Source organism: Cebus imitator, unplaced genomic scaffold (assembly GCF_001604975.1).
Source record: "Cebus imitator isolate Cc_AM_T3 unplaced genomic scaffold, Cebus_imitator-1.0 Scaffold145, whole genome shotgun sequence".
NCBI classification, from domain to species: Eukaryota; Metazoa; Chordata; class Mammalia; order Primates; family Cebidae; genus Cebus; species Cebus imitator.
The window spans coordinates 445,297-469,704 of record NW_016107460.1 but is presented as its reverse complement, the minus strand read 5'-3'; the positions used below and the strand labels follow the sequence as shown (position 1 = coordinate 469,704).

The window sequence follows — 24,408 nt, the reverse complement described above, 5'->3', positions numbered from 1 at the left end:
ATTAAGTTTTAGTATGCTATTGTAGCATTTAACACGGCATTTGTTGTTGACTTAGCAAATAACCCCGAGTTTAGGTAATCGCTGCTATTTTAGTTTTATCTGGAATTTTTATTAAGAGTAGCTGTTGAATTTAACTAAACTGAATGGAATGTGTTTTTGACATCTATTAAGTGAAATTTGTTACCTTCAATTTATAAAACTAATTGATTATTGTTAAACAGTTTTCTAATAGTCACCCATTCTTAACTTCCTGAAAGAATCCAAACTTGCCCTGATGTATTCTTCCTTTACTACATTAATGGATTTGATATACTAATATTTGATAAGAACTTTTACATATAAATTTAAGAACATTATTAGTCTATGTTTTCCATTTTGGTGCTATCTTCTTCATTGGGTTCTGGTTTAAAGACACCAAAGCAAAGTGGGTAAGAGCCTGGGCACTGGAACCAAACTGTCCAGTTTAAATCCGAGCTAAAACACATTATTTGTTAAATGATCTTGACAAGTTGCTCAAGAGCTCTTTGCTTCACTTTCCTTCTGTGTAATAGCCTCATGTATGAGGAGTGAGTTAATGTTTACAAAGCATTTAAAGCAAGGCCTGTCACGTAGTAAGTACTCTATGAGAGCTATGTTAAAAAAAAAAAAAAAAAAAGCTACCTTTTGTAAAATGAATTAAGAAACTTTTCTTTTAAAAAAAGTATTTTTCAGACCCTTGCCTTATTGCTCAGTAATCTCAAAAAAGAAAAAAAATCTTTTGAAAGCTATTGAACAATTATAATTGAAGAATTAGAATTCAGTTTTTTAAGCTTTTCCCTGTGTATACATACAAACATAATTGGAATAGTAATAATCTTTATGATGTTTTGTAGCTCTCCTTTTTAACTTAACACCATTACATGGGCATTTTTCATGTCAGTACATATTCTTTGAAAACAGGAATTTTAATGACTACATAACATTCCTTTTTTGAGACAGGATCTTGCTTTGTCACCAAGGCTGGAGTACAGTGGCATGAACATAACTCACTGCAACCTCAACTTCCCAAGCTCCAGGGATCATCCCACCTTAGCCTCCTGAGTAGCTAGGACTACAGGAATGAAACACCACACTTGGCTAATTTTTTGTAGAGACGGCATTTTACCACGTTACCCGGGCTGGTCTCGACCTTAGGAGCTCCAGCAATCTGATTGCTTTAGCCTCCCCAAAGTGCTGGGATTACAGGTGTGAGTCACTGCATCTGGTCCGTTACATTTCTAAGAAACCAATGTTTTATTATTACAAAAATAGGAATATCCCTATGAATAATCTTTGTTTATTTTTAAGATTATTTTCTTTGGATGGGTTTCTAGAAATGAAATTATTGACATAAAGGTACAAATATTTCTAAAGCTCTGGATAAATATTACAAATATTTTTTCTAAATAGTTTGTGCCAATTTATGTCCTTTCCATTAATGTTCTAGAGTGCCTATTTTATTTAATTCTAGCTGACATGTATATTCTAAAATTACAACTTAGATAAAAATAGAATTAAAAATTTTTTAACACCTTAAAATTTTTATTGGTCTTTAGTATTTCTTCTTTCTTGACTTTTCTATCTACAGGATTTTAGTGATTTTCTTAACTATTTGCATATGCTTGTCATGAACTGAGGATATTTCCATTTCTCTATTATATTCCAAGGAACTATTTGTTGCTTTTAAAAAACCGTATTTAAGTAGATTCTCTTAATGCTGAGAAGTTCTGAACATTATGTAGTTAAATATAATAAAATAATTTTATGATTTTCATTCTTTTAAGCTTACAACATTCTTCTTGGTAGATTGTCTATAAACGTCTAGTCAACTGACTTCTAGTTTTTCTTTTTCTTTTTTAAGGCTTTACTTTGTAGATGTAATGTTGCTTCATGTTCCTGGAATTAATTTTGGTATAAGACAAGAGGTGAGAATTAAAATCAAACTTTTTCTTAAAAGCAAACCAACAGCTCCAGCACTATTTATTTAATAACTTTTCCTATCCATGGCTGACTTGTGGTCATCTTTACCATATTTTATTTTCTTTCATTGAACTCAGTCTGTTTGGGGGTTCTTTAATGCTGCTTTATTCCTTTGCCAGAACAAAAATAGGAGATATAACTTGTGTGTTAACATAAAGGCTATGTGTCTCCTATTTTCTTCTTAAAGAAAAAAATGTAGCTAGATGAACATAATAACCTTTTTAATAACAAAAAAGAAAAATCACATTAACAATTTTGATTGGAATTGAATTAAACCTTTATATACAGGAAGATTTGACATTTAAAAGTCTTCTTTTATATATATTAATAAATTTTTATAATTTTCTTCAACTGATTTACACATTTTTTGAAATTATTTCTATATTTATGTGATAGTAACTTCTGTGAATGGGATTGTTTTTCTATTGCTTGCTAAACTCTGAACTTAAAATTTTAAAAAAGGTATATTTATAGGTGCTAACTTTGGACCAAAGCTGAAAAACACTGATATCACAGCTCCTGGAAGGCTCACTACCAATCCATTTAAAATCTTGATATGTGATAGTCAGAGTGAGTTGAACAATCTTGGACAGGGTACTTGCCTACGTGGGATGCTTAACACACTCCTAACTCCTAAAATTTAGAAGGAAAGGAAGGTTTCTTTGATGTATCACAACAAATTAAGGAAAGAGAAGAAAAGAGAAAAAGACTTTTTAAGAAGACTAAGCTGCAACGTTATTAGTAGCAAATGCTTTGGGCTAGGGGTGGAAAAAAGAATAAAAATGGAGAAAACTAATAATATAAGCTTGTTTGTACATTTGTCAATGCCTTTTCTACTCCTCTTTGTCTCTTTAAATTCCTATGAAAGCCAAGCCTTGCAGAATGAGTAAATCAGATGGTAATATTACTGTATTTGGGCAGCATTGTCTTTTTTTAAAAAAAGGTTCTAGCATGCCCTGTCATTAAAGAATGTACAAGGCCCATGCCTGTGTATACACGTCATTTACAACCCTCTTGTAGCACTTTTCTCAAGCACAGTCCTTATTTTCTACTGGCTTATAAAAATGCGTCTGCCAAACAGATACCATGTCTCTTGTTTGGTAACAGAGGTCGCCTTATCTGAGTCAAATTGTTTCTCAGCTTTCTGTCAGTCTAAGTAAGAGGCCAAGAGGCAGGACTTTCTTTTTTTATTTAAATGAAAGGTACGATTTTGTTTTCTGGTCATCCTTAGGTTCTTCCTGCACATCACAAGTTCTCAGTGATGTCTTGAATCTGTCTGTGAAAAGCAGGAAGAAATGAAAAGGAAGACTATGGGTCCACAAGTGCTGTGGCTTCTGGTTCCATCCATGGAAGTGGGTATGGCAGGGCACAGTGAGGCCTAGGTGCAGTGCTATCATTTAAATGTTTGTGTCCCTCCCAAAATTCCTGTGGTGAAACTTAACTGCCAATATGATAGTATTGAGAGGTGCAACTTTTAAGAGGTTATTAAATAGGATTAGGGACTTTGTAAAAGAAGTTCAAGGGAGCATTTGCCCCATTTGCCCCTTCCATCAATTCTGCCATGTGAGGACACAGTGTTCACTCCCCTACAGAGGAAGCAGGCTTCAAGGTGCTATCTTGGAAGCAGAGCCCAGGCCCTTACCAGACAACAAAGTTGTCAGTGCCTTGATCTTGGAATTTCCAGTCTCCAGAACAGTGAGAAATAAATTTATGTTGTTTACAAATTACTCATCTTCAGTTGTTTTATTACAGCAGAAGGAACAGACTAACACATGTACAAAGAAATTTGAAGTATCTGCACCCCACACAAAGATATTTTCAATTTCATGTACCTGTTAAGGCAGCAGCTCCTCCTACCCTGGGCCAAGTACTTTTACTGGTCAATTTTTGTTCCCCTTCCCCACCCTGCCACCACGGCTGTGTCTCTTTTTCTTTCTTTTTAAACATAATGTCCAGCCACTGCAAAATATAAAAACTTTTAAACAGGATGGGCACAGTGGCTCATGCCTGTAATCCCAGCACTTAGAAGGCCAAGGCTTGATCACTTGAGTTCAACATAAGCTTAGGCAACACAGTGAGACCTCTGTTTCTATAAAAAAAAAAAAAAAAAAATTAAAAGAACTTTTGAACAATAAAAAATTTAATTAGAAAGCAATAAGCTTGGTTCTTTTGCTGTTCCCATCGTCACCCTGACTTTTCATGCTCTATTTTCAGTGATAATGGAATATATAGTTTCTAAGCACTGCCCACCTGCTCATCTATTAAGTAAGTTTCAATGAAATAGATCCTCAGGAATTACAATAATAGAACCATTGCACCTTATACATTTAAAAAAATCAATTGCTAGTTTCTCTACTTGAAACTTTGCCAATTATCTCTTATTTCTTAAAATATTTAGAAAATAATCTAAACTTAGATTTGCTACTGATTCTTTGTCATGTTTATTGCTTATCAGAGATATAAACTGATATAATGCTTAAGAGATCCAATTTTTGGAAGAAAACTAAATGGTAGTTACATTTCCCATATAGATTTTTCTCTCCTCCTAGAAAAATACACCTCAAACCATCCAGGAGGTCATTTAATAAATAAACAGGAATTCTTAACTTGGCCCAAATGCAATTAAAAAATGAAGAAAAGAATAATGTCATCAGTTTAACTACCCAGCAGAAGTGTCATATGAAAGTATATGGCTTTGAAGTAATATTATTTGTGTGCCTATCTAAAGCCGTTACTGAAGAGAAGAGATACATACATAAAAATTTTCATGAATACAGAGGTACAACATTTCTGGTTGAGGATAAAGCTGTTTTCTTTCTGCATCTGCCTACATAAAAGAGAAGTTGGTTTAAAGGTGAAGCCTAGTTGGGAAGCCTGATATTAGTAAACTTCTCATTTATATTTCCATATAAAATTTATTTCTATATCTGCTTTAGAAATGCCCAGGATATTGTCAAATATATTTAGGGTCTCAATTATTAATTGAAAGGAAGGTGACTGATTTTTTTTTACTGTGGTAAAGAACATACATTAAATTTCTATCTTAATCATTTTTAGGTGTATACTTTAGCAGGGTTAAGTATATTCACGTTGTTGTACAATCAAACTCCACCACTTTTTCATTTTGCAGAACAAACTCTTTATCTATTAAATACTAATTCTTCTCCTCTACCCCAAGTCTGTGGCAACCACCTTTCTACTCTTATTGTTTCTACGATTTTTACTACTTTTGGTACTTCCTATGAGTAAAATCAGAAAGCATTTGTCCTTTTGTGACTTCCTTATTTCACTTAGTATAAAGTCCTTGAGGTTTATCACATTATAGTATGTGACAGGATTTCCTATTTTTTAAAGGCTGCATCATATCCCATCGTATGTATACACCACATTTTTCTTTATTCATTCATCTGCTGATAGACACTTGGCTATTGTGAATAATGCTACAAGAAACACGAGTGTGCAAACGTCTCTTCAAAATCTTGCTTTCAATTCTTTTGGGTATATACTGAAAGTGGGACTGCTGAATCATATGGTAATTCTATTTTTCATAGTTAAAAAAAACCTCTATGCATAAGATAGTGATTGATTTAACTTCAGTATTAGAAAAGTATTACTACCTTTAAAACTGCCTTTTAAAAAAATTACATAGTTTCAAGATTAACAGTCTCCTTCTTGCCTTGACTACCAAGAAGTTCAGAACCAAAATCAAGTGTTAATCATAAAAACTGTGCTGGTCCTTATAATCCCCATACTTGTGTTATTCTAGGTTTTACTTGGCTCTTTTGGTTGCAAGGACCTTAGCCCACTTGAAAAGAGAGGATCTACTGTAAAGAGACAGAAGGTATAATTGGAAAAGCACTGGCCAATGAAGCTGTACTAGTTACTCTCTGTGTCTCGCAGGCTCAGGGCCTCTCTCCTGGTAGCTCTGCTTTTTTCTGTAGGTGCAGTAATCTGCTCATATTATCCTTTGTCAACCAGCTAGTCTCTTCTGATCAGTCAGCTTCTGTTCTCTCATAACTGGGGTTTGCACATAGCCATCACAAAGCACAGAGGATTTTTAGGGCAGTTAAGACTACTCTGTATGATACTGCAATGGTAGACACATGTCATTACACATTTGTCCAAACCCATAGGATGTATGTCACCAAGAATGAACTCTAATTGTCACCTATGAACTATGTGTGGTAATGTGGCATTCATGATGCAGGTTCAACAGTTTGTAATAAACATATCACTCTGATAGGGAATGTTGATGATGAGGAAGGCTATGTATGTGTATAGAAGGGGATATGTGGGAAGTCTCTGTACCTTCTTCTCAATTTGCTGTGAACCTAAAACTGCTCTAAAAAAACCCACACAAACTGTCAAATCCCATAAGAATGGCTCTACAAAAGACCCGCTAAGATATTTATGCCTCTTATTTACGGCTGTCTCCACACTTGAACAACCAGTGGCCTGGAACTTGCACCCTTTGGTTGTCTTTTCGTTTAAATCAGCAGTTCTCAAACTTTTGGGTCTCAGGTTATCTTTACTGCCAAAAAACCTACTAAGGGCTCTGATGTGCTTTTATTTATGTGAGTTGTATTGATTAAAATATATCATGTTAGAAATTAAAACAGAAAAATTTAAAATATTAATTTATTAAAATGACAATAGCAAATGTATTACATGTTAATATAAATAACAACCTATTAAAAATAACCATTTTTTACAAAACAAAAAATTTAGTGAAAAGAGTGGCATTGTTTTCTATTTTAGCAAATCTCATTAATGTGTAGCTTAACAGAAGACAGATCCCCATTCTGCTTCTACATACAATTGGGACATTTCTTAGAAAATAAGAGTGAAAAAGGCAAATAACATCTTAGTATTATTATGAAAATAGCTTTCATCTCACAGATCACAGTTTGAAAACTACTGGTTTCAGTGAATGACTTGACATTAGGCTTTGCTTAATCTTCATTTCAGATTCTGCAAATGTGCTACAGAGTTCAAAGAATTATTGTTTGTTTATAATTATGAAAAGAGGTTTCACTGGCTACCAAACAATGGGACACTGTTTAACCCAGAAACCCAGAGGGTAGGTGCCTTTTCCCCTCCTGTCAAATGTCTATGAGCCTAATCTTTTTTGACCACATGTATTTTAAAAAGTGGGGGGAAGGGATGTCTCACATACAAATCCCCTACTGAGGCTCCGAACTCCACAAGGAAAGGAAACCCCAGGTCACACTTCTAAGACTGGCATATGCCACACTACATGGAAGCATCAGAAATAAGAGACAAAAGATAATTGGAGTTTGTGCAGCAATAGCAGCTGCTTGCCTCTCCAGATTTCAAGTATCACCTACAAAGAGACAAATTCAGATTCACAAACTCTTCCTATCAATTTTTCCTCAAATTCAGGTTTATACACGTAACACACAAAACAAAGCAATTTCAAGGTTTCTCCACACAAGAACAGTTTAATTGTCTGGCTGCTGCCCCTCTAGTCTGTCTGGATGCTTCACAGTTTACCTGTCACCATCTTTTCTCATCAATGGTAACATGTTTTTGTACACTCCCACCCCCATTCCCCCAACACTGACGGCAAGTAACCAGATGCAGTTGGCTTCTCAATAATATCCCTCCCAAGAGGATGGAAGGGAAAAGGTAAAAGAGAAAACACACACAGGTTTGGATGCAACCACTTTCAAGACTGCCTCTGGCAAATTTCAGAATCTTAAGGACAGATGCTCTTGGAAGTTACTCAGTGTCCGGAGAATATCCTGCTCATGGGCAAAATCTGAAGCCAGAATACTGATGTATAACACAAAGAAAGCTGCCAGCTGAAGTATTCTATGCCCCCACCACCCTTCAGTGAAAGAGGTGTTGTGTATTTTAAATAATATTTATACACAATAAAAATTCTGCTGTAATATTAAATAGCAAACGACATGAGATCTGTTTAGATAGTCTAGTTGCTGGTATTTATTTTTAAAAAGAACAAATGACTCAAAACTTTTGAGAAAGTTATTCTGAACAAAAAAGCTGCCTGCTGAAATTTAAAACTGCTTATACCTAACATCATGATATTTAGCCTAATGGTTAAGAGGCTGGTAATTACTGTTTCTCTACTCAGGAAAGCGGCTGGTAAAAGAAGTTTGGATCTTCGGTTGCCAAGTTTTGGATCTGGTGGAGTTTTAGAGTTTGTAAGGGCTCTTAGAGATTACCCGGCACAATGACTCATTTTTTACATAGGGAAACGAAAGTCTAGAGATACTAAGGAAAAAGTCTCAGGGTCAGAGGCTTACTTGGTTGCAGGTTGCATATCCCACACTTAAAATGTGGGTCTGTCTCTTGATATTTTTAGCCACTGATCTTTTGACTCACATAAACCTCCAAGAGCCCCCTCAAACTGACGTTGAAACTTAGGAGAATATTTCATTGAATCTCTATGAGGAAAGAAAAAAATTACAGTGCAAATTCTGAAGCCACTACACTCTTCAGAAAATCCAGGTGACGATGCATTATGACAAATACAAAAGAAAAATAGGCAGAAGCTATGCACGGTTGCTCACGCCTGTAATCCCAGCACTTTGGGAGGCTGAGGCAACTGGATCACCTGAGGTTGAGAGCTCGAGACCAGCCTGACCAACATGAAGAAACCCCATCTCTACTAAAAATACAAAAATTAGCCAGGTGTGGTGGTGTATGCCTATAATCCGGGCTACTCAGTACACTGAAGCAGGAGAATCGCTTGAACCTGAGAGGCGGAGGCTGCAGTGGGCCCAGATTGCGCCATTGCACTCCAGCCTGGGCAACAAGAGCAAAACTCCATCTCCAAAAAAAAAAAAGGAAAAGAAAATAAGCAGAAAGCACCACACCACTAATGCCTCCATCATGATCCCTGTTACCCATGTCTGACACATGGAAGCAGGACCAAATGGTCTGCCATGGACACTGGCAAAGCAGAACAGCTACTGGCTGCAGACAGCATCAACTGTGTACTGACTGAACATAAGCTTGGTTGGGAGTTATTTTTGCCAACTATCCCTTCTCCCCATTCAATTTCTCCTACACATCTAGCCATCAGATCCTTACCATCCTTCTTGAATCCAAGCCCCTTCCAATGCATTTTCAAGTGAACTACATTTATGTTTCGACAGTGACCTGCACATCCCCATTTCTTAGCCTTTGATCTGTCTCATTTCCCCAATCTCCATCACTTTTCAAACCCATCCTTCTGAATGGTCTGCTTTCATATAATCACCTTAGGCAGGATGGAGCTCTCCATGCTGATTTTCAAGAGACTCTGTAGCTCTTTTAGGCTATTCAACACAATCTGCATTAAATGAAAGCTATCAATGATCAGATCGTTTTATCTCTCCTTATAGATTTTGAGGAATGGAGTTGTTTTCCTAATATATCTCCCCTACATGTCCAACATTTTTCCTAATACACAATATATGATAGGTAATCAATAAATATTAAAAAGAAATAATATTCCTTGGTTTTTTAAAAAACAAAAATCAAGTCAGGATTTTAATTGTACTACTATTATAAACACTCCTGCTGTGGGGCTTTTGTACTGACTGTTACTCTGCCTTAAACACTCTTCCCCAGGCAAACACTAGACTCATTCCTCCAAGCTTTGAGGCTTCTGCTCAGATGGTATCTTCTCAATGAAGCCTAACCTACCAGCATCCATTCCCTCTACCTCATGCTCACATTCCTAATCCCCCTTACTCTGTTCTATTTTTCCCCATAGCATGTATCACTTCTATAACCTTCTAACATATATAGATTATAACATAACTTCTTTATATAGAGATTACTAAATGCAACATAAATAAGGGGAGGGGTTTTTCAGCAAAGGGGGGTATATTTTGATGTATTTCAAGTACCTAGAACACTGACTAGCACATAGTAGGTGTTCAATATATATTTTAAAAATTGAATAAAAGTATTTTGTTTTATATTAATTTACATAGTTCTCTATTAATATATTTTAAATATATGAAAATATTAATGCATAATATACTATAAAATATTCAGTATAATTTTTTTCAGTGATGGTTACAATAAATGAGTGTGACATTAGTGTTTTCATTTAGATAAGCCATCAAAGAAAGATTAAACAATTTGCTCATCAATAGTAGTCTTGAAAGTAGGAACCAGATTTCTCAATTGAGGGTTCAATATTACCCACAGTAGTTTGGAATGAAAATACGTGCAATTACCAGACATTCAAATAATAAGAGAACAAAAAAAGAGAGCCTAATTGCTAAGCTATTACTTTTCCTAATCAATACTGAAAAACAGAACAGTACATACTTTTGACTCAAATTTCAGTATTAACTATGCTTTACTTCTTGGGTTAATAGAAAACACAACAATATGTTGCTTTTTCAAGCTGTTTATAACCATGGTCTCCATACTAAAATGCTATAATTATCTCTTTTTCTGGATTTAAATTGATATACTTTCAGTCCTGAACATTATTCAAACAGAAATACACATTTAGCAAGTAATGAGCACTAAAAGAAAGCCAATAGTACATGTAAAACTCAATCTTATGTATGTCAAAAATGACACACACGAAGAAACCAGTTTAAAAACCATTATTGTTAAACCTGATGTGGCAAATAATTGTGTAAAAAATGCTACTCTTTAATTTCAGATAAAATTAACCTTATCAAAAAGTAAGTTAAAGTTCACCTACTACTGAAATGAATACAATTTCTGCCGTGAAAACAATAATTACCACTTACTGAGGGCTTACTGAGTGCCAAGACCTTTAAACGTTACCTCATGTAATCCTCACAACAACCCCATGAGGCACAGATCACCCTCAATCAACCATGAGTAAACTGAGGAGTTTGTGAAGTTAACCAACTTGTTCATGATTATCAAGTTAGAAGATGGAAGAGCTCGAATACAGATACAGGCCTTTATGGGAGCAAAGTTCGTACATCAACCACTACCACATCTGCTCTTGCTATATGAAGACAAGGTATGTTAACAACAATCATTTCTCCCACAAACTCTGAGAAAGCTCTACCTGATAAAGGGAGGGAAGAGAATAAAACAATTGCTTCCATAACAAACTGTTGGCAAGAAAGGGTTTCTGTAAGATGACTGGACTATAAGAATGAAGGTAAAAGGAGAATGAACTTATGGATGAAAACACAAAGGAAACTGGTTTGGCTTTTATTCATTCAAAGAAATCGCGATTCCAATTTCCACAAGGCTCTCTACTGGGTATTGGAAATGCCAATGCATGTTTCCTAACTCCAAGTTGCTCTGGCTAATGGAGATAAAGAAAACAAGGAAACTATTACTTACTAGACACATTTGGGGACTACACTGACCCTTGAACCACGGGTTTGAACTGCACAGGTCCACTTATACATGGATTTTCTTCCACCTCTGCCACCCGAGACAAACCCCTCTTCTTTCTCAGCAGCCTCCTCAATGTGAATAGGATGAGAATGAGGGCCTTTATGATGATCCACTTCCATTTAATGAAAACATACTTCTTCCTTATGATTTTCTTAGTCACATTTTCTTTTCTCCAGCTTACTTTATTGTAACACTACAGTATACAATAAATATAACATACAAAACATGTTACCCGACTGCTTATGCTATCAGTAAGGCTTCTGGTCAACAGTAGGCTATTAGTAGTTAGGTTTTTGGGCAATCAAAAGTTATACTCAAAATCTCAACTGCATGAGGAGAGAGTCAGTGCCCTTAATCCCCACATTGTTCAAAGGTCAACTGTATATATACCTTACTTAATACAAAATTATACAAATGAAAGGTACATGTAATCTAATGATACATAAATACTAAAGTAGAAATTTGAACTAAGGGTTGTAAGAATTCTTACAAAGATCTTTCACCCCTGTCCTGTAGTAGGGCAGGCTTCTCATAAGAATGGATTTGGGGCTTACAGCTAATTCTTGAAGGTAGGAGAGAAGTTCCATAGGGGCAGCAGGAGGTCAGTGAAGGAGAACATCTATTTTTGGTAGAGGATTGCATGTACACAGGCATGGATGTCTGAACCAAACAAGTTTGATGTTTGGTGGGAAAGCTGTGACAGGTGAGGCTGACAAAGGGGGAGAATGAAGCTTTGAGCTTCATTCTTCTAAAAGTGGTTAAGTGTTATACACTGGGAAATGTGTATAGAACTCTGGATATCTGATGGCGGAGTAGCTAGAGGATACTAAAGATAACAGGCAGTTTGACCATCTAGGGCTTATTGCAACAATCCAAGCAAACCTGCAAGAGACAGAAATTTCAAAAGTACTCGTGGGAATAGACAAAGAGGGCCAGAGTCTGGAGACAGCTCTGAGCTAAGTCAGCAGGCCATGGGCACTGACACCGTGAGGTTAGAGGAAAAATGTGGGTCATATTTCTGGTTGGGGTTACTCATTGATGACATTTACTGAAGGAACAGAGAAGAGCCTATTTGGGGGGAAAGAGAATTATTTCTATTTAGAATATGCTAACTGGAGTGCAATCTCACTCTCAGGAGAACAGAATGGGGCACCATCTTGAGAACTGCAGGTATAGGATAATTAAGCCACAGGTTCTGTGGCTTAACTCTATCTTAACCCGAAGGTTCTGCCCTCCTGCTGCATACTCTTTGTGTGTGTGTGTGTGTGTGTGTGTGTGTGTGTGTGTGATCCACATCTAAGACTCTGATGGAGAAAAAAGAACCAACAGAAAAATCTGGAGAGAACCCAGCGTTTACTAAACTTAAAAGACCACACCAAATACTCAACCAAGATACCACTCAATCCACTGAAAGGCATATTTTTGGCTCCTTTCTTTTCCTACCCATAACAATAGCTCTGGGCTGAAGAAGCTGCCCTAATGTTTTGACTTCTCCAATTCAGGAAACAAGCTAGACCTCCATGATTGCTACAGATGGAAATGCTGTTCTATTCTTTGTGCCAATATGGTTAGAAGTCTTTTTGCAACTGTGCAATTCGCTCCAATGAGCTTAAGGTCTAATACTGATGGTTGTCTTCCTACACTAAATGAGTATGTGTTTATAAAAATGTAAAACATTCACTGGTAACTAAGAGAAGAGTTATTCCTTCATCTATAATGAGGTGAAGCTGCAGAAGAGTGAGGTGTGGAGCCTGCATTCAAGGCTTAGTGCGGGAGGAGAAGTAAATAAATAAGGAAGAGCATATATCTCAGAAAGAAAAACTGCTCAGGTTTCCACCACCCTGGGTCACTGTAGCATCCAACTGCAGCCAAGCAAAGACATACAAGCCCAGCATTTAAACCAGCACTAAACCCCAGAGACTAGGATATACTGAATACCACTCCCCTCTGCTAACGTAAGCATCTAGCCAGCAAGGGGGCAGCCTTTGGCCAAGACTGCCTCAGATCACACAGCAGGTGGAGCAACAACAGGTGACAGCAGTTCAGCAGCCACAGGGACTATAAAAGAATAGCTGCTTCCTTCATGCATTTTGGCTCTTGTGAGTTCTCAAGCTTTACAGCAAAAGAATAAATGTCAGATGGTTCTCTAGAGGTATGTTTCATGACTCTGCTGTTGTCAAGGTACTGTTGAGAGGAATGCCTTCAAAGAGATTAGCAGTAAAATGCCACACACCAGCCCACCTGGGCTTGAAACCTTGCAATACGAATGACAGTGATATGAGAACCATGGCTTACCTCAAGTTTGTATAAAACATGAACTCAAAGTAAAAACTGGCAAAATATTTGTATATACAAAAAATATTCCCAAATTTCCAGATGGAAATGGTTAAGAAAATAATTTTGATACCAACAAGACTGATTACTACTGTTGATTTTAAAAGTTGTAGGACCACAATAGGTCTCTGGACATTGATCCATAAAATCCAAATTCCTAAAGGAATAGAAAGCAATTTAACCCTTAAAGGCTTTCAACTTTTCCTTCTTCCACATTCTCAATCCACTAAAATGAGGGAGTCACTTGTGATGACAAATTTGCTACATCTTCTCCAGTCATCCATTCAAAGCATCTTCAGTACTTTGTACATCTCTCCAAGCCCAACTCCTTTTCTTGAGGATGATGAAGATTCAAATGACAACAACTTGGAATAAGGAACTCTTCTGCAGAAAAAATAGTGTCTGACAGTCCATGTTTTTGCAAATCACTGGTAAATTACTGTGATTCATTAGCAAAGACTGAAGATGGGGCAAGAAGCATGTTGAATTATCCTAAGGAATATGCCATAACTAAGATATTTTCTCCCCTTGGAACTGGCCCACTAAATGCTCATGACATAGACTTCAACCAGGCTTCCCAGTTACTGTAAATGGGAGATGCTGCTACTGATGATGACGACAATGACACGGACAAGAGCTATTATTTATGAAGCATTTGATAAATACAGGGACTGTTCTAAGAGCTTTCCATGTATTATGTCAGATAGTCCTGATAACAACCCTATAAAATAGATACAACCATTATTCCCATTTTACAGATAAGAAAACTGAGGCACAGAGAGTAAAGCAACTTGCCCAGAGTGATACTTGAGGGAGTAGAAGCAATCTGATTCCTGGGCCTGTGCTTTTAGCCTCTATATAATATCAATCAATAAACTATATTCATTCATTTACTCACTCATTAATTCAGTCTATAAATATTTACAGAGCACTTAAAACTCATGGACATTGTACTGAGTGCCAGATTGTAACAGAGTCAAGTGCACACAGTCCCTGCCTTGCGGAGTTTATGCTGAATATATTTGATCAATAAAATAATTATATCAGTGATTATTCCAGGGGAAAGACATTTAGATATAAAGTTCCTAGGACAAAGGGAAAGTAGCTTGGAACATAATACCCTCATCAGTTCCCAGCCATTGCCTTTCTGAAGTGTAGATGTGCTGGGTTGATGTGGCTAAGATAACTCCTGTAGATGGTGTATAAATGATTTTAATCCAGCACCCAATCTACTGAATCTCTTCAGTAACTAATTCAAAACACAGAACAATCTGGGTGATTGTATGGGTATTCACGCTATAGAATTCGTCTAAAAGTTGGTTCAAGAAGGCCTTTGAAATTTCACAACTGCAATGGAAGTGCCGCAAATTAATCTCAGGTCAAAAAATGCTCTTGGCATCTGCATTCATGACTGCTTGACCAAATTTTTAGACAAAATGTAGGTGCTGAGTAGAAGATGACAGGGTTACCTGTACAATGATATACCTGAGGGAGAAGGTTAGTTTTTGAGAGGTCTTTGATCCACACAAATATCAAGGTGATAAAACCACCTTCAGCAAATGATATTAAATGAATAAATAGTAAGTAAGTGGACTGTCAGCATCCTATTTTCCTGCTAAGCATAGCTCCATACCTATAGTATTAAAATATGCATATTTTCATATTTTATATATGTAATATATATATGTGTAAATTCACTGTAACTTAGCACAAACTCAGAAGAAGATGGCTACTTAACATTGTGTAAAGTGAACTCCTCACATTAGGAAGTCCAGTGACTCAGAATGATAAAATGACTCAGAAATGCTGGTCTTCTGTGATAGAAACCATGGTATAATGACAGAATCATAAATAATGGCAGGGTTATGAAACAGTTTAAAAGGAGGAGGGCCCATAGATTCCAGGCCTAGATTTCCCTGAACACAGAACTTCCTGAAATTTTCTTCAAATTCACCTTCTATACCCTCATGATTAGGATATTACTCATAAATGGTATCACACTAGAAATCCTGGAAAACAGAAAATTCCAAAAGCAACATCAATTCTGTAAGTACAAAACTTGGAATGCATCATGATGACTGAAGAAGAGAAAGTCAACTATTACACTGCTGTTTTGAAGCTGATTACGGTGAAAATTTTCAAGACTTTCTCTCCAGCAGGAGTGAACTAACTGTACAGTCAACTTGCTTGGGTACAGCTGAAGTGCTTTATTCAGAGGCCACTTGTCAACACTATAGAACATGCTCTTCATATCATTTGGGTTCAGTTCCCCATAGGCTCATTATAATCCATGGTAATGAACAACTCATCCAAAACACCTTGTTAGATTAAATGCTGAAAATCCACCCCCCACCCACCGACCCTACACACATTTCTTAAAAGTGGCTGGATACATAGAATAACACAAGCTCACTCCTAATTCACTAGTGAATACCCTAGGGCAATTCCTTGCAGCTGTGCTGTCCTACTTGTATGAAGAAATTGGCCTGGTATAATACAAAGAAAATTTGTCCAGGGCTCAGGGAAGTCCTAGCTCTGCCACCATTATCCTGCCATGGGACCTATTCAAGGTATCACTTAATCTAGAAGATAGTGGCATCAGCTGCAGAAGAAGGTCCCTTTCAATTATATTTTCTTATCTCCCACAAGAGGATTCTGAACCATCTTCTAATAATATCCTTGGATACTTCTTCCTGAAGACATCATGTCTTACATTAAGAAAACCGTTTTAGCACTGTTAGGGAAACACAGGAGATACAATATTACCAGGTGTACTGAGTTAAATAATATCCTCTCAAAATTCACGTCCACCCAGAATCTCAGAATGTGATCTTATTTGGGAAAGAGGGTATTTGCAAGATGTAACTAAAACAAGATCATACTGGATTGGGGGAGACCTAAATCCAATGACTGGGGTCTTCATAAGAAGGTAACGTGGAGCCAGGCAGAGTGGCTCACATCTGTAATCCCAGCTACTTGGAAGGCTAAGGTGGGAGGATCCCTTGAGCCTAGGAATTCCAGACCAGCCCAGGCAACATAGTGATACCCCATCTATGAAAAAAAAACCCAAAAACATTAGCCAGGTGTGGTGGTGCACATCTGTAGTCCCAGCTACTTGGAAGGTAGAGGCGGGAAGATCACTTGAGCCTAGGACTTTGAGGCTGTAGTAAGGTATGATTGCGCCGCTGCACTGGAGCCTGAGCAACAAAGCAAAACCCTGTTTCTAAAACAAACAAATAAACATCCATGAAATGAGCCATGCATGCTGGTGCACACTTATAGCCCCAGCCTCCACTTGAGTCCAGGAGTTCAAGGCTGCAGTGAGCCATGATTGCACCACTACTCTTTGGTGTGGGCAACAGAAAGAGACTACATGTTTTGTTTTGTTTGTTTTAAAGGAGTCCACGTGAAGTCACAGAGACACAGAAAGGAAGGCAATGTGAAGATGCAGGCAAGGACTGGAGTGACAACACACAAGCGAAGGAATGCCAAGGATTGCTAGCAACCACCAGAAGCTAGGAAAAAGCAAAGAAGAATGCTCTACAGCTTTCAGAAGGAGCATGGCCCCCCTGACACCCTGATTTCAGACTGCAGGCTCCAGAACCGTGAGAGAAAAACTGCTATTTGAAGCCACCCAATCTGTGGTACTGTTATGGCAGCCCTAGGAAACTAACATACTAGGTAACTCACGTGAACTATATACTGTAAGAGTATAATAATTACAATCACAAGAACTACCAAAACAAATCCATACAGTCAATATCATTTACTTTTATATAATAATCACCATTCTGAATGCTGACCATTTATCGATCAATCCTCTCATCCCAATCAAATTTCCCATAACACATACATGAGATTAATCTTCAGAGAACAGAGATTTTTACCATTTTAAGTCCTTTTTCAAAAAATCTTCAATGACCATGCATTTATCTTAGCAAGATATTAATAAAACTTCTGGCTCCTTATAAGTTTTGATGAAGAAGAAAATAAATATTTGTAAAGATATATACATCCACCCTATACTATCCTATATCAATTATTCAGTAGGGTTGGTGAAAATTAGTTTAATGGAAAATTCTTTACTGCTGTGTTGATATTTCCTCATCAGTCAATTATCGAATCTTCCATGTTACGGATCCAGTTCCTTTACCATACATAACGCTTACCACTCATCCTGAATCAAGGCTTTCAGGATAGCCATTAATCCTCTTACCAATTTGGTTTATTTCTCTCCAAACATCTTTGGTCCTTTGGCACCTCCACGATTTTGGGGTTTTTTCCCCCTACTCCATTAACTTTGTCCGAAATACCCTACTTTCCCATCTTCGCTAATCCAATCCTAGCCAGTCTTCTAAATCCAGTTCACATCCAGTCTCCAGGGAGCCATCCTAGACCATTATCTCCCACTGTCTTCTGACATCTGCCAACACCACACTCATTGGTGTAACGGTACTTTTGAGATTATTTGTTTACTTTTCGTTGCTTATTCCATAACTTCATTTTTCATTTTAACTCCCTAACTGAAAAATAAATACTTTGAGAACAGAAGCCACACTATGTTAGAATTGAGCATAACCTTTTGCACAAAGCTGATATTCAAATATTTGTTAGTTGGCTAAAATACATGAGACATAAAAATTGAAAGTTTAAAGGTTTACTTCAGCATGATTAGCAGTTAGCACAATCTGACTGACTTCTCTATTAAAACAGAAGACATTTCTGAAAAAGCTCAAGATAAATTAAACTATTGGCATAAATTTTTCCCCTACAGAAGGTCATTCTATTTTGAAAAACATTTTGAATGGTAAAAGAATTGTACAAATAAACTATCTTAGAATTTAAGCAAGTGCTTATTACAATCAGCTATATTAAATAATAATAGTGCTTGTACTTTAATCAATAAACTATTTAACAAATTATTCACTGAGTTCCCGATTTGTACAAGGAGTCACAATAAGATCTACCAGGAAGACAGATGAATAAAAGACTAGTCAACTCTTCAACACCCAACAGTTTAATGGAAGAGACAGACTTAAAAACACTTCACAAGCAGAATTTAAATACACAATACAACATAGCTAACCTACTGAGTACCATGTGTGACTAATTTCCATTGGTAGGGCTCAGGAACCATCGCCAAAAATAAAAATACAAACAAAAAGATAACATTTGAATGAGGTGGGAAAAATAATTACAACTTTATAGATCAAGATGGCAGAGAGGGATTCTGGGCTGTATCATCAGAAAGAGCAAAAGGCAGAGACAGGAAAATTTACTCTCACCCCATGTCTTTAGCTTCCCTTAGTAGGTGACCTCACCTGCTAGCTCACAGGAAAAAGTAAAAGGCATTCCTCTCCTATATCTCAAAACTGAATGACATTCCTCTCTCCTTTCCTTCTCTCTCAACTGTCCCCATTCTTTCCCACAGCTAACTTTCCCACATTGTTCAGGACCCTCTTGCTGCTTGTCTCCTACCAGACCCTGCTCCACTGCTCACGCTCTCCCTCCTCCTGTTCTTTGTGGCCACATTTTTGAAAGAATGGTCTCTATGTCTTATCTCTACTTCATCTCTAATTCACTACTTAGCTGCATAAGTTTGTCTCTTATATCTTACAAAATGTGTTCTTTTTATTCAGTAAAATCAAGTGAAATAATGATGTTATTTTCTGATTTCGCACTTTCTTAGTTTTCAAATAGGTTAACCACTATTTCTTCTTAAAATTTATTGGCTATGTTCAGGAAACAGAATATATAGTCTCTGACTAGGATTTCTCATGTCTAAAAAGTAAATTATTAAACAGCTGAGACTAAGTATTTTCAGTAAAGAGCCTGCTATTGTAGTGATCAATGAGAATCCTGAACCTTAAACATGCTGTTCTGTCAGTGTACCTTTTGCTAACTTAGAACTTGTTCTAATTCTGTAGATGAGAAGAGGTAGGGTGTGTAACCCATTTTCCTCAACGATACAAAGGTCGTACTTTTAAGGAAATTATTTCATATAAGCTAGGGTCCCTCAATCTTCTTCAGAAGACTGGAGTAAGTTAAGGTTTGATATCTCAACTGTATACTGACATACTTGAAAAGATAGGCCCTGATTCATATTCTGCTTCTCTGGCAGTTTCATTTACTAAACATTAAATAATGGCTAAGGTGGTTTCTCCTCTTACATACAATAAATAGCTAGAATTCTCCATAACTTACTTTGCTCATCTTTCTTGCCTTCAAAGCCAAATTTATCAGTATCCATTAACACCTACACTGATTTCAAAACTGCAACAAACCACTCCTATGTTATATATAAACCTAAGTCTTTTCACGGACAGTGAGCGTAATGGACACTATCCTATAACTGTTGGGTAATGGAGGGATCTCAGCTCATCTTTTCAGATTTCCTTTGCAATGAACACTTCAGAAGTCCACTGAATAATCCAATGATCTCCCTTTATCTTTTAAAAATAAATTTATCTCATACATACTCTTCCTTTTTAAAATGGCTCTCCTTAGACAACTTTGTATCATAAACTTCTATCCACCTAAGAAACAGAGTTTACAGATCTACCAAATGTATTGAATATTACAGAAATTTCATAAATACCTGTCAATAGGCTGATTTATATTTAACAATATTATTAATAGTTCCAAAAAGGCCATCAAGCAAATGTTGTGACTAAAGATCAAATAGAAAAGTTTAGACCCAGTAACATTTGCAGGGGCTGGGGCAAGATTACAAATAGAGGCCCAAGTTCCATGTTTACATATTTAAAAGTTACAAGTCCAGTTGAACTAGTAAATAAAATATGGTCTCATCTTCCAATCTTGACAAATACACCTTTCACCAGCTGGAGGTACAGGTTCAAATCCAGAATTCTTAGACTCCTTGAAGTTCCATGCTGTATTGTGGTGACACTGGGGCTAGCCTACTCCCTTCTCTTTTTGTTCCCCAGTTTTGTCAAGACCTTGAGGGGCCTTGCATTCAAGTGTGGACATCCTGTCTACCACAAACTGCTACCTCTTTGCCACCTCTCAGGCCTAAAAGCATACTCACTGATTTTATCTAAGGACAGATCCAGGAAAAAGGCCAGTGAACACTTTGGAAGCAGATTCTAAGCAGCTTGGGGGCAGGAAATTCCAGAGTCTTGGTAGGGGGAGGATGAAGTGGGAGACAGGGAGGACTTGGGCTGATCACATCCCCTTGGCCCCTCAGATCCTTCACCCTATGGGGAAGTGTGAAAAAAACAGGGCCTTCTAATTCATGGGTTCTGAAGCAGGACTTCTCTCGCCCAGGACTAAAAGCAATGCTGGATAATTTACCAAATGGAGAATTGACCAGATCAGTCATGTTACTATTAATATACTAGTTGAAACATAATATGTAGAAAGATTAAGTAGGTGAATAAAACCCAAAATTCCAATCTTTAATCACTTTAGTTCCTCCAACATCTGTAATCAAAGGGTCTAATATTTATGTGGATCTACTCTATAGACTAAATCTAGACTCCATGCTGTTTTCACAAATTCATACAAATTTACAGAATTCTATTCAGATGCTAGATGGAGCTGAAAAAAAACAAGAAGCAGAAGGAAGAGAAAAAGAACACAGAGTATCAAAGACAAGATCAGACCTGCAGACATAAGGGAAAGCATTTTCCTCCTGTTCAGTTGCTTACGTGGCAAAGCTTAAGGCACCATGATTAACCATCTGATTAACGCCACTAGTAGCACAGCTTGCTCTTGCTAATGCAGATTCATGAAGTTTACTCACTAGCCTCCGAATGCCCCCATCCTAGCCACTGTGTACAGGGTAGGTCAAGCTGAACTTTGTCAGCACTTAAGTGGATACTGATAATAGCTCTCCCTATATTAGAATCTCTTACCTCAACATAATTTGCTATGCTGCAATTTTCACTCTACTTAGCAAGAAAATTATTCTGTTAATTTGAAAAAACTAATAAATACATATACATACTCCACAAGAAGGGAAGTATTTCAACTGGAAATCTTATTTACGTGTACTTACTGAGATTGTACCATTGTCTAGACCTATGGACAGTCTTCTTGTTTCCGGGTTAAAAGACATGCATGAACATGGAGCTGAAAGAAATGAACATGTTGATGAAATTAACAAAACCATGATTCTCATCGATTCAGGCATGCCTAACTAGCTAAAAGCGTGGAGCTGTATTTTCCCCACTATCTTCTGGAAAACATTTCATTTAACACCCACCTACCAAAAAATAAAAACAGTAATTTTACAGCCACCCCATAGTTGTTGAGTTATCCTTTTAATGAATATAACAAGATATTCTCAAACTGGACAAGTTCCAAGGGGCTTGGTCTTGGCTGGTTCTGTCAGTATGGAGTCTAAATATGCTTGACTAGATTAACAATACTTTGTGCTATGTAATGTTTCTGTTACCACTCTCTCTGTACCACTCCAATTCCATCTTAAATAGAAATAGCCTATCCTTTCGAACTAGACAAACAAAAGAAAGATCTTATTATCCCTCCACCCTCCCCACCCACATACAGACACATACACATATGAGTATACAGTCTATTTTTTGATTCAGAATTGATTTGGGGTGTGTGAATTAACAGGAATTTTTTGCTCTTGGCCTTTGAGGGTATGCTGAAGTCTGCTGATTAAAAATGGCTGAGATGGATTTGTCTCAATCTAAAAAAGAACCAACTCATCACAGGGCTAGACACTGTAGTAAAGAGACCAGGTGAGTCAGTACACCCAGGACTGATCTGGGTCTCCCTGTTCCACAAGACTGACTGCCTGAGGACACCTGGGCCTAAGTAAATTAAGTATGCTTGGAAGCCATGTGTGGTCAACAAGTGCTTACTACACATTCAGCTCGTATGCCCCTGCCTTCTCAATCTATGTTTGCTCATAAAAATGTAGTCTTTGACAATTTACCCAATACTGAAATATTTGATAGTTATTCTAAAGAGTCCAACACAGTTTTTATATGTCTCCCTTCATATTCACAGAAGCCACGTAGATCCATGAACTATTACCATAATAACAATCAGCATCAAATATTTTTATTCCTACTTTTCACAGTTATGATTAGATGTTTTACCCAAGGTAACACAGGAAACAGTTGGAAAAGGTTCAAAGACATCATTCAAACATACAGTCCCATTTTCAAACAGCCAACTTAGATTATTTTTAAACTAGAAAAGAACTTCAAGTTCTACTGACAGTCACTTCATAAACATATCACTTAGAAACATATTTTTCACTCTCTATAAAAGGGCCCTGAATAAAACAACAAAAAGATCTTCTAAACTGAAATTTAGCTTTTTCTCATTTTCTCTCATGATAGATTCAGAAAATAAAAACATACTAAAAACAATTTCCCCCTAAAACTTCTACCAGTACAACGGACTTCTTCCTACTTGGCTACAAAATAAAACCAGATTCCCAAGAGTACACGCTGAAAACAGCAATCAAATGATATTTAATACGCTGCCCTAAGAAAGTCAGTTTTATTGCCCTTGACCTGTAAACTATGTTGGCACAATTTCCATACAACACTAAGATGCCAGGTCTCAAAATCCCATAACATGTGTGAAGAATTAAAATCTAATAATTTCATGGAAAATTATCATGTTAGCTGAAAAAATTCTAAAGAAAAAAATACACTGTGATTACAACTGTGTAAAGTACATACACATATAAAAGTACAGTATACATAAAAAAACTTCTTGTGTTCAAGTGGTAAGATTATTTCTATAACAGTCTTTGCTCTTATTTTGCTATTCCTGTTAAAATTAATTTCAAGTATGTCACAATTTATGAAGCCATAAGTATGAGCATATGAAGCAAAACTCTATTTCAGCCCCAAGGGGCTAGTGACTAGCCAGGAACAACCTTATCATTTAGCTGCCCACTTGACCATCTGAAAGTATTTCCTGTGTGATTTCCTCCAAAGTCCATATCCAGTTATGCTATAATTAGAAAATCCACTGAACTTTGAATGTAATTTAAAATACTTTTATACAAAAAGCATAGGCTACTCTTAGATCTTCATTGCCATTCCTTTATTCCTTGTTTTTCCCCCCAATTTCCTGTATTTCTTGTTATTCTTTCAAGAAAAATTTAGAATGCTTACTATTACTATGTTCAAGGCCTGTCCTACAATGATATATAAGGTATTATTGCTGCCATCAAAAAATTTTAAAAACTTATACATTGTGAAACTAACTGTATATAGAAACTGTAAGACAGTTTCACCCTATTGGTTCAAATCATTTTATGCATAGTAAGAAACACCACCAGAATTAAAAGCAAAGGACTGCTCCTATAATAAACGAATTCAGCAAAGTTTCAAGATACAAAATTAATGTATATAAATCAGTACCTCTGCTATACACCAACAATGACTAAGCTGAGAATCAAATCAAGAACTCAACCTCTTTTAGAGTAGCTGCAAAAAGTAAAATTAAATATTTGGGATACCTAACCAAGGAGGTGAAAGACCTCTACAAGGAAAACTACAAAACAACTGCTGGGCCGGGTGCGGTGGCTCACGCCTGTAATCCCAGCACTTTGGGAGGCCGAGGCGGGTGGATCACGAGGTCAAGAGATCGAGACCATCCTGGTCAACACGGTGAAACCCCATCTCTACTAAAAATACAAAAAATCAGCTGGGCATGGTGGTGCATGCCTGTAATCCCAGC

The 24,408-nt window shown here is 36.8% G+C and overlaps 1 protein-coding gene across 5 annotated transcripts in view; it reads right to left on the bottom strand.

The window, feature by feature from the left end:
- The window catches only part of WDFY2 (WD repeat and FYVE domain containing 2), a 199,685-nt gene that overhangs the window by 73,194 nt on the left and 102,083 nt on the right, over positions 1–24,408 (bottom strand). For 4 of the 5 annotated variants that reach the window (XR_005202480.1, XM_017542455.2, XM_037743440.1 and 1 more), the window contains one exon: positions 21,734–21,807. The exons of the other annotated variant lie outside the window; for it this stretch is intronic. Coding sequence is in view for 3 of the 4 variants with exons in the window: in XM_017542455.2 (XP_017397944.1) it covers positions 21,734–21,807 (74 nt within the window). In the remaining variant the exon portion in view is untranslated. The remainder of the gene's footprint in view (positions 1–21,733; positions 21,808–24,408) is intronic. 5 annotated transcript variants of the gene reach the window in all.